Below are 11,903 nucleotides of genomic sequence, written 5' to 3'. Positions count from 1 at the left end.
GGCCCCACCGCTGCCCCAACGACAGCGGGCTGCCCCCTGCTCCCAGCGCCACACAAGGGGGGCAGCTTGTGCTTAACGCGATCGCTTCCCTCCCCTCCCCCGCTCCGCCAAATGCTGGTTCGTGTGTACCGACATCTCCATAAAATGGCTGCCACGTCAGGCGAGGGTGTTGTGCTGTGCAGAGCCCTGCGCTGGGAGGTGGCTGCTCAGCAAAAACACGCCATTTCAGACCTCGGAGCTCCAGCTCGGCACAGAAAACGGCCTGGGAGCTAACCGACCGCAACCTATTTTTCCCCCCCAAAAAAGATGTTTTAATGCTAGAGAAGCCCAGAGCTGGATACAGACACGGCGTTTGTCCAGCCTTGCAGGGTCTGCAGCTCAAACCGTTCCCACGCCGGGTATTTCAGAGGTGGGAGCGCAAATGCAACAGATACAGGCCAAGGGAAAAGAAAACTACGTATTTTTGCTATCCCTGCAAAACTCACTCCTGGGCTTTAAGGGGGCCCCAGCCTGCCTCCGGCCTCTACACTTCCCATGAGGGCCGACCATGGATGTACCTTCACACTACCTGCCCTTCAGACGTGCAGCACAGAGGATGCTAGAAAATACAGCAGATTGTGTTCAATTACTTATGCAAATCCCAGGCACACAGGTGGGGGTAAGCAGGAACTGCAGCAGACCCAGAGCAACTTTTCCCCCGTTGGGGAAAGTTGCATGAAATCACTCAGCTCCAAGTTCGATTTACTGTCAAAGCACAAAGGACAGGTGTTGCTGGGCACCTACAAAGGCAGGAGTACAATGCTCAGCTTACAAACTGTAAAGAGTTAACACCATCTCTCTCCCCAAGAATAATCATCTGCTTTGGGACAATTCTCAGGCACTTTTGTTTACTCAGCACAGGCCTTTGTATTTCCTTAGAGCTGGAAAGGTGGGACTCAATTCCTCAGGGCACTACAGTGGTGTGCAAGAACTGTATTTTCTTCCACTCTTAACACCTTTCTCCAGCCCAGGTGAATGGCACCAGCCATATCCACCTCTTCCAGCACCCAGGGCTCCCACCAGGACTGTGCAACTTCCATGTTCAAATACTTCCATGGATGCCAAGCTGGCCTCACCAGCACGTGAAGTGCAGACACTGGTGCATTTCTGGGTTACAATACAGCAAAGTGGTGGCTTTACTTCCTAGAAATCATTTCCCCTACTTCAGGTCAGCCTCAGGAAGTAAAGCCCATTTTATGACATTGAGCTGACTCACAGCTCACAAATAAGCTCAACAGGGTTCACTTGCAAATATCCTGTGCCCGATTGCTCCCACACTTCAGGTGTGTTGGTGTCACACACAGCAGGTTTGAAAAAAAAAAAAGAAGATGTGAAGGGGGAGAAGGGTAACTTCACACAACAGGTGTTAAATGTAAATGGATCAATTATGATAAATAACCTTTCAATGAAAACCCCAAAAGCACACGAGACACTATGCAAATCTCATACCCCTAAGGACAAAACCCCCTGTGGGACTCCTGCTACATAGCTCAGATTTTAGCTCCTATTCCTTTCCAACACTGATAAAATACTTTAAATTTCCTCAACAAATTATGTCTGTTGCTGTTCTTGTTGATAATCTCCACTTTAAAAAAGCATAAAAATTTATGTAAGCCGAATAATAAATAATTTTTTATAAATGGTGACTTTTCCCACAATATTTTGCATGCAGCATTTACAGTAAAGAAAGCACAATATGAAAATCTGATGTGTTTTTAAACGGCATTATTAGAAAAGCTCTGTTGAAGTGCTACATGTAATGCTTCAAATATCCCTGAGGCTAATTTAGTTAATACTAATTTCAAACTAAAACTAACTTACCTATATCCATTTTAGAATTTAAAATTTGACTGCAATTTTAATACACCCAGAACAGCATCCAAGTTTATAACAGAAGGTTACAGTAACTTGATAATATATATATGTGTTACCACACTATTTCAAGTTCGTGTGCTTAAGGAAGGTTAAATACTGGACATCAAGAATACTATTCAAACACCTGAACATCACATAGAGCACATGTGATACAACAGACAGTTCAGAGTTCTTTTTTATTAATGTTGGTTTAAAATGCAGGAAGACAACACCAGAGAAAAAGAAACAGACCAAGATTCAATTAAAATTAACAAAATGCAAAACTCAGTAATATTTACAAACTAGAAAACAAAAATGCATATAGTTTAATTTCCAATTTTTGGAGGAGGCAACCCTTTAAATACAAAATGAGCGATTTGGTAATTGCACTTCTGCATTCCCAGCAAACAAACATTTTCAGTATTTCACACTTTTCCCACATCAAGGTTTAGTTTATAAAAATCTGTAAAGAATCTCATTACTCGACAAAAGTAAATAAAAATACTCTGAGCAAAAATACGTTAAACAAAACAAGCAAAGCATCTGGTGCCTCTTGTGAGCAGTCCCAGGGTATATTTTATAATACAAAATGCCATCACCAGCAGGACAAAGTCTCGTTAAATTGTATAAAAATATTCTAAAATACCTCAACAGAATCAAAGTTCTACAAGCTAAAATAAAATCTGAAGTAAGAGGTATCCGACACAGAGGCACTTTCCAGTTTATATTTCAAAATAAGCTTTTTTTCATTCATGTAACTTTTTCTTGTGCCTATTTACTATAATTTACTACTACACCAGGCTTCTGTATGGCCCTCAGTTAAAGTTTAGACTTCTGAGATTCTTCAAAGAAAAATTTGCCTTGTATGTAAAATGGTGCAATGCAGCAATGGCTAAACCGACAAGGTCATTTTTCACAGCACAAAAAACCTAAAAACTGAAATTCAAAAGCTGGAAAAACATCATACAGGGGCAAGGGCTGCCCTGAATAAAGGTACAGTACCTTTTGCCTAGGACATGGGCCCTTAAGTCACAACACAACTTTCAGAAATTGCTACCAAAAAAAATTAGGGTGTGGCATGCTAACAATCTCAAGGTCATTCCTTAAAAAGGAAGCAAAATCAGTAAAATGTTTTCTATTAAGCACTGACAGTAACCCAAGGCTGTCAAAGTAAACAGGGTATTCACAGGTTTTACAAAAAAAAAAAAAAAAAAGAAAGTTGATAGGTCATACCTCGATGCATTGCTGTGGACTGAACCCTCCTCTCCTTGGCTTTTGTCCTTATTTCTCATCATCTTTTTATTCTTAAATATTAAAAGGGGGTCAGGGGTGTCTGTTTGCTTTGAAGTCCTGTGCCCAGGTATTTACTGTCAAAAGTTGAAAGAAAGGTAAGGTCCCAGTTCGTTTCACTGGCTTTCATTATCAGGAACAAAGTCCTGACGCTGCAATGATATTGTTATAACAATACACAACACTGATCAACACGGCAAACCGGAGATTTAAAACAAATAATCATTTTTACAAGAAAAATCCGAGAATAAACACAGGAGAGGAGCATCCTGCAAACTTTCCCAAAGTAACACTGGATGCAAATAATCTCTGTATCTTATTGCGTCATCCCAATACAGCACAAATCGGTCGAAAATCAAAGTACTCAAAACGGCAGAAATTTAAAAATTATTATTATTAATTGCTCACCTACCTGATCCATGCACCGCCGCCAGGACCAAGTCGATACTAGTTTCGGGTAGTGGAAAAACATTAGATCCAAAATATTTAGAATTATACCGATAAAATACAAATTTCAGAAAATGAAAAAAAAATATATATTCTAATCCCAAAAATATGCTGCCGATAAAGCAAAAGAAGCGGTAATTAGTACAAAAATGTCCGGGGGAAAAAGCTCATTAGGAGAGCGCACAAAAATGGAGGTACGCCATGGCTTCTAAGCTGGAAAAACAACGACCTGGGCTCTCTCCACGGCTTCTTCTTTCCAGCAAGGCACGAAAAAGGAGCCCTCAAAAGCTGCTTTTCTGCCCGAAAAAGGTCCGCTCGGCCCCCGATTAGTGCCTAGGAGAGGCAAGGGGCTGTGGGGGCCCCCTGAGGCTGCCCGAAAGTTAGGGAAAGTTGCGTAAAGTGTTGGGGAAGGCACGGAGCTGAGCGCGCTCTCTCTAAGGCACAGCCGCCATCTAGAGCTCCTTCCCAGCTCTGAGCTCTGCCTTTGATTGACACTCTCTACATTTACCCCACAACTCAGGTGATGTACCATAGACCCACCCCTTCATTTCTACCAAAAAAAGAGAGAGCCTCCACCTAAAGGGTGCCTGCTACCCCACAGCCCTGGCTCCTTCCAACTACCCCAGCTCAAGGGGCACCTTAACCCCATGTGGCTCAGGCACCCTTTGGAAGCCAGAAAGAAATGGAATTTGTGCCTTTTGTTTTAAAGATTTGCTAAATATTTCAGTGCCTGGGCTAAAATTACTTCCTCCCTGGACAGGAAGTAGTGCTGTTACAAGCCATTTTGAAGGCATGGAACTGGAGCTCACAGCCATGTAGGCAGCAACAGCCCACGCTGGGGGTCACCCCACCCAAGGGGCAGCTTAGCTTCCCCCCAGTTCGGTGGCAGAATCCCCAGACAACAGCTGTTCCCTCTGCCCCCCAGTGCTGGCACTGGCAGGGGGGGACAGGAGCATCACCCACTCCCAAACCAACCCCACAGAGCCGAGATTGCCCTCCAGCTCCACAGCGCCTCCCTAGTGGTTTCCCCCAACAACTCAAATCCAACAGCCACACCATTTCTACCAGCTATGCCAAGGCACTGCGGTCAAGTCAGTCCAACACCATCGAATTGCTTATTTCTAATGCACTTTCTTAACCCATTCATGGTCATTAACAGATTTTTAACACAACAAATTAATTTTAAAGCTGCACAGTAACCAAGCTGCAGAACTGCAAATCAATCAATGGACACCTCCAAACACAACATCCTGGAATTGGGAAGATGTATCACCAAGGGAATGGAGGTGATCCAAGCAGCCCCTGACCACTTGATACTGACTACCAGTTGTCTTCCACGAGCAAAACCAACTCCTTAAAGCACAAGGACATCTTGCATATTCATAAGCATCACAATAAGACAGCGCCATCAGCCACTGGGGGACCACCAGAGGACAAACGGGCAATGGGCTACTTTGGGGTTCTATGGGAACATCCATGACACAGCATCCCAACAGCTCAAAACCATTCAACCAGTAGAACCAACACAGTCCCCCTTTAATTCCTCCACAGACCTGCCATTCATCTCCTACAACCACCTATCCTCTTTCCACAGGGGTTTCACAAGGAACTCTCCAATGCCACAAGCCATTTAAAAAAATTCCACTTTACCAATTATTCACAGAAGACTCCTTGCACCTCAACTGCAAGAACGAAAAAACCACAATGCAAGACCATTCCAAGCATTTTTGGGTAACACTAAGGAAAATCCACTCATGTGAATGAGAAACCCTTCAGGTTGGTCCCAGCATCCAACTCCACCATAAAAACACATAGCAAAACCAAACTGGAGCAAGCGTGTACCATTAAAATGGCTGAATGGAACAGGTACGAGCAACTCATCATGGTAAAAATGGGTATTTCCAAAGAAGTCTGAACAAGGCAAATGGTTAAACACAGACAATGAACAGGATTTTGCCTGGGTTTTCAAAGATAATATCAAGGTTATCTCAGCACCAGGTTTATCATCTTGGCCCTCCAGCACAAAACAAAAGACAACTTTGAGTTTCAGGTGAAATATATGGAGAAGAAATGGCTACCATTAAATTATTAGATCCACTAGAAACCTGTAAGGAAATCATGACTTCGAGCATTAGAATAATTTTAAAATTCATTTGCAAAGGTTAACATGTAATCTGTAGCACTATCAAAAACAACTCAGTTTTTTCTCACCAAACACATGGCACAGTATCACGACACTAAGGCTACATGCAAGAGCAGTGAAGCAGATTGGACACTCGCACAGAACAATTTTTAAGACCAAAGAGACTGTTCAGCAAGTCTGTAGTCCAGGAAATCTGTTGAAAAGCTTCTGTAACCACACACAACCCAAGAACATACCTAAAAAAGTTACACAAAACATTAGAGTACTCCTTTATTGTGATATTTTCTCAGCCTTCAACTGGTATCAATTCCATCTTAAAATAACTTCACAAAGTTCAGCAGCAGTGTCCTGACAGTAGGCCAAGTACTGAAAACCCCTCATACTAAGCACCTCAATGAACAAACCAGCGAATACAAATTCATTGGAAGTCATGGCAAAGTGAACATAATTTGCGAATGAAAACCACATTTGAAATCAAGTATAGCACAAAATTTTACCTTGCCTTCAGTACTCAGCTAAAGTATTTCTCAGTTTAATAGCAACCAAAAATGTAACCCACTTCAATATCAACACAATAAAAAAAAAAATTCAGCCAGAAAGGACAAACACAAAGTGTGAAATAAACCAAAACCTTTTATTTAAAGTCACTTGAAAAAATTACATTTTCTCAAAAGGGGTAGCAACAGATCTTGTACCAAATTAATTTGCCTGTCATGCAAAAACAACCCAAAAGGAAAATTTTGCCACCCAGTCCTCAAATAGATCCATCATTGGATAGTCACTGATTAATTCAAATGCAAAGTCCATTTTGAGAGGATGATCACAACCCAGATCTTCTCTGGTTTAATAACATGAGAGTCCACGTTTTAACATCCTTTTCTTGGACAGACATCCCAGCACTCATGCATTAGTCCATTTCCTCAACCTCTCAATCCCCAGTGGAACTGCCATCTTGGTGTCTCATTCGCAGACTCCTTTTGACACTCTTCATCTGAATGGATTCTTTATGAAAAATTAGAAGAAAGATGCTGTTGGAATACACATCATAGCTTCAAACTAAGACATTCAACTACTGTACCTTGAAGATAATTTAAACATGTAACTCATGCTTCATTCCATGTTACACAGTCCACAATATCTACTTTTATCAGAAACAATGTCAAACAATCACTTCAAGAATCAAACATAGGAAGTTTAACCAAAACTATAAAAAAACCAGGAGAAATTATTAGAAGTCCAAGAACCCTTTCAGGATCCATGAATTCCATTTGAAATTTCTTCAGGAGTGTTAAACTACTACAGAAATCTGGGGTGGGAAATCTAAGAAATTTGCTCTTGCAACCATTTTCATTGCACTGGCCCATCCTCTGAAGCTGACACTGCTTAGTAGAAGACCAAGGTTCTTGTAACAAGTCAAAATTTTTAAATACTGTTGAAGCTCCTTCCTTCAAAGACAGAGATCCATCAAAATCAATGAAAACTGGTTTCTTATAGACAGATGGTGACTGGAGACAAGACATTCCACCATCTTAACCCAGTTTTCCAGCTCATGAAAGGTGCAGAGTGCAACAGCAAACACACAAGCAAATGGAATGACTGGTTTAGTTACTGGTGGGAAAGGACACATCAGAAATCAGATGAAAATGGTCACATGTCACACTAGCTGCCTTTAGCAAGGCTCCTGTTCCATACTCCAACCGTACTCATCATGTAACAGCAACCAAGCCCACAAGTGAGTGACAAACCAAACTGGGCAAACAACATCCACATGGATAAATACAAACCCAATGTTCCCATCTTCCTATCTTCTTCCAAGAAATGTAAGTTCAATTTACTTCAAGAAAACCCCTACTTCTCCTCACACGCAAAACTTAAGTACAGGAAGTTACTGTTAAGAACATTATTTTGAAATCAATGCTGACTGTAGGGCTGACATGCAAAAAGGGTTTTAAAATGCCTTCATGATTTTGAGTATCTGCACTCCAACATCAATTTATTCTTTTGCATATGTATAGGTTTAACCTTGTTTTAGTCAGAAAGCCAATTTCACCACCAGTCTGCTCCCTGATAATCCTGGGCAGATTCTGACAAATGATGCAGAAATTACCCACAGCCCAGCAAAATCTAGTGGGGCCATCTAGTGGTCTCCGCCTCAGCATCCCAGTCTCCCCAGTCTCATCTCAAAATAACCAGTTACAGCAAAGCAAAGAGCACTGGAAGCAGTGCAACAAGCCCCAGTCTGGCTTTCTCAAGTACCCATGAGTCCTGTTTTATGCTGTTCTATAGACTCCCTTGTCTTAAACACAATGTATTGCACATCAAAGTGGGATAAGGGATCTGGTAATTCACTTTCCACTGTGAAACGTGTGTAGCTGTAGGAATATTCAACCCCAGGACATTCAGTTTTCAGAAACTGAACTTTCAAGTTTAAAGAAATGCTTTGTTTCTAACATTCAACTCATCCTCAGTTAAGATAAGGTATTAAATATTTTGAAAGGTATTTTTCTCTCACACTAAGCTGGTTTGAGGGTTGCTTTGGGTTTGGTTTGGGTTTTTTTCTAGTTCTCACTAACCTGATTTCAAATATATTTAGGCACTTGAATTAAAATTTTGAGTATTTTTTCAAATTAATGCCTTGACCGAGGCATTAAAACATGAAAAAAATGACCACCACAAAGTTGTCCATTATTGTCACAATCAAACACTCAGAAGTACTAACATGAGTACAGTGGAAACCCATAAATAAGACCATTAAAATAATCTGTAGTTATTTTCAATAAGCTTAACATACAGAAATCCAATTACTGGCATCAACTTTCCCCACCTCTAAAAAAAGGTAATTTAGTTACATATTAGTCACGCCTAAAAGGCTCTTTCCAGTTGGGTCAGCCCTCTGCCTCAGACACTCAGAGGACCTGCCAAAAGCAATTTCAGGGCAAATTTCCCTACTGGGTTCACCTACATTGGGTTGGACCAAAAACTTTGCAAGTAACCCCATGATGTTCATCTTAAACTCTTCTCTAAACCTTGTAAAATAATTAGCAGTAAACAGAACTGATGAGGTATTATAATTAAGAACACATCCTTGTTCTCCAAGTTATTATACATCAAAAAGCTGCCATAGGAATGGCTAAAATAATAATAGCAGCCTCTACACTTGTGAAATCTACATTTGCTTTAAAAGCTTACACAGCACTTGTTTATTTATGAATTAAGGCACATTTTACTAAGAAATTTCAATAATGTTACAAAAATACACTCCTCCATGAAGACATATGCAGTGATCCTACACTTGAGGTAGATACTGAAAAACCCATTTTTTTTCCCTAGATGACATGAGTCTTCCATTCCTTCTGTAAAATGCATTAGGCATCCACCCATTTTTCAAGCTTCTATCATCTACTAGTTACTGGTTTTGTTTCCAAGCACTGCATTTTGGTCACGACAAATCAGGGACCTGGGTAGTCATGTAGTACTGACAAAGTTTTCTTCAAACCACTGGCAACACATTGACACTCCTTGCCATCCATTCCCAACCTGCCTAAAGATTCAAGGCAACAATTACAAAACATCTGAGTTTACAAAGTTTTTCTCTTCAACTTTTCTTGCAATTATTTGTTGCTACATTAAAAGATCACAGAAGTAAGACAACCCTCATGGCCAAACCCATGGCTTCAGCCATTTCAGGGGCATTGAAACCCTGCATTCCTTGAAGTGCGAGACTGAAGCCAAACACGTACAACACCCATGCATAAGACACCAACACATTTACAAACTTTTCCAGAATGAAATCTGAGGCTTAAACTTTCAACTGAGGTGACCTACTTGGGAAAGGGAATTCAATCCAACAGAGGGAGCTGAATGGACAGAAGGAGGTTCTGAGCAAACCAAACCTCAAGTTCTACACTTCAAAGTTCAGTAAAGCAAGGTTTTATTCTCAAAGACATCCCTGGTAATTCTTACACTGAAGGAAAGGACAGAGGTGTCCTTTATTGACAGCTAAGTCCATCATGTTATTCTGTACAGTCTTTAGCAGGAACTAAGTGCTCTGGACAGCTCTAAGTCTGCTTTTACCACCAGCAGATGTTCCTTACAGAGCAGCAAAAGCACAACTCATGTAGGTTTGGATATTTTTAGGTAAGAAATGCTATTTGCCAGGTTTGTCAGATTTCAAGGTTAATTCCAAATAAGACTTGACTTTATTCACACATGCACTCTTTTGTGGGTATTGTTTTTAAATAATAAATTTTATTGCATTAAGCAAAGTATGCCAAGTTTAACAAAGCTCCTGGTGTTTTCAAGTATTTTCCTTCTTCTTAAAAAAAAGAATTAAAAATAAACATCAGTGCTTCAACTAAACACCACGTTAACCAGAGAATGCAATCAAGATCCACCCATCTGAATGCTTTCACAACTGCTTTTTGAAGCAACTTCTTTTGTAGACAACAGTTTCAATTAAGTCAATTAAGGGTTTCACATTGACCCCTTCCTTTAGGTAAGGACTGTAAACCAGAAAAGGACAGAAGAATTACTCAGTATGTAACTGAAAAGCCAAAGTTCTACTCAAGAAGCCAGATCTGACAATAGCTAATTTACAACCCAATGGAAAAACAAGAATGTACATAGAAAGATGTAGGAATCACATGGAGATTAATATTAAAATGGAACATGAGTCATGTGTTTATAGAGATTCTAGCAGGTGATTGGGGCTAGGAAGACATCAGTGGATAGTATAGAGCTAGAGAAGAAACGTATCAAGAAATAGGCTGCTCTACACACACCTGCAGTGGGAAAAATAGCTTAAGACTTCTGAAAGAACAAAGCAATAGAACTTAACAGAGATTACACGCTTATCAAAACTGAGCTCATGTACACACATTAAAAACTTGAATTCCTCAAAGTCCATGAACTCTTTTGCTACTTCTTTTGTTTCAGGACTGAAACCTCAAGTGATAAAATTGGTCCAAAATGAAAAGGACCCAGAAGCAGCAGGAGGCCAGAGTAACACAGCCTCACAAGGTTTGCACCTTACCCCCACATATTCCTTTTCCCTTTCAGAAGAGCTCTACATTAGTCTCCACACCATGGAGCGCATGAGAAGCACAGGACTTTGGAGTACAAAACCAGCTTCTCCCAGCACCTGAGGCAGTGCAGAAGGCAGTGGCTGCTGGAGTGCTCTGCTAACAAACACAGCCACAGGACAGCTAAAATTCACTGTCATCTAGCCACTAAAATGAGTGGATTTGCATCTTGGAACAACATTTTCCCAAGCTATCTGAAGCTTAAGGAAGGCCTTGCTCAATCAGGTAGCACGTCAGACTGAAAGAAGTGGCTCCAAGAAACTGTCTCTTAAAGAAAAGCATGTATTCCAAAGCACAGTGCTACAGGAATAGAGCTTCCCACAAAAAAGTTAATCCATGTACACAAAATGCAATGGATGCCCTAATTAAATACGCACAATCAAGGAGTCTGAATTTTAAGCAGACAGGAAGACAAAAGGACTTGTGTCTTTCCACAGGCAACTCCCAAGAAAGTCACAAAATGTGCCAGAGACAACAAAAGGTCAAGACCAAATTCCTTTTAGTTAAGGAAATGGGAAAAAATTCTGTCCCTATATTCATCCAGTATAGAACTGAATTAATTTATCTACTCAAGCCTGCCAATTTTATGTTTTGACTATATGAGGAATGATTTCAAGTCTATCAGCTAGCAGTTTAATTTTAAAAAAATACAGGAAACTGTAGTAGCATTTATCGTTTTGTGCAAAGCCAGAGCTTTATGAATGAAGAACAGAAAAAGAATGATTGTAGAACAGGAGACAGTACTGTCTGCTAAAAGCCTCTCACTGATCCTGACAGAAGCATAAGGGCAACACAAGATGCTTGTAGGGCACGTTCTTCCTGCTATCCTTTCCACACCATTTGTTATCCAAATTGTGTGCAGTACCTCTCTAGAGACAGACACCTGCATACCAAAAACCCTTCTGAACAAGCAAAACTGTGATACAGAAGTTCTCAGTGAAATCTGGAGTCAAATCACAGAAGCCCCCAGAACTACAATCAGATCTGAAAGCTGTTCTGCAGCCAGACAGGGAGAGAGCACTATCCAAGTACTGCTCATTTCCTAAGAG

At 40.7% G+C, this 11,903-nt stretch overlaps 1 protein-coding gene across 6 annotated transcripts in view; it reads right to left on the bottom strand.

The window, feature by feature from the left end:
* CHD2 (chromodomain helicase DNA binding protein 2) overlaps positions 1-11,903 on the bottom strand; it is an 84,798-nt gene that overhangs the window by 50,278 nt on the left and 22,617 nt on the right. For 4 of the 6 annotated variants that reach the window (XM_017742603.1, XM_017742608.1, XM_017742605.1 and 1 more), the window contains one exon: positions 3,127-6,775. In XM_017742603.1, the coding sequence (XP_017598092.1) occupies positions 3,127-3,188 (62 nt within the window). In that variant the 5' untranslated portion in view covers positions 3,189-6,775. The remainder of the gene's footprint in view (positions 1-3,126; positions 6,776-11,903) is intronic. The other 2 variants (XM_017742607.1, XM_017742604.1) reach the window with 2 other exon arrangements.

The sequence above is a fragment of the Corvus brachyrhynchos genome, unplaced genomic scaffold (genome assembly GCF_000691975.1).
Source record: "Corvus brachyrhynchos isolate BGI_N302 unplaced genomic scaffold, ASM69197v1 scaffold97, whole genome shotgun sequence".
Classification (NCBI taxonomy): Eukaryota; Metazoa; Chordata; class Aves; order Passeriformes; family Corvidae; genus Corvus; species Corvus brachyrhynchos.
The sequence above is the reverse complement of the archived record's forward strand: the minus strand, read 5'-3'. Positions and strand labels throughout refer to the sequence as shown.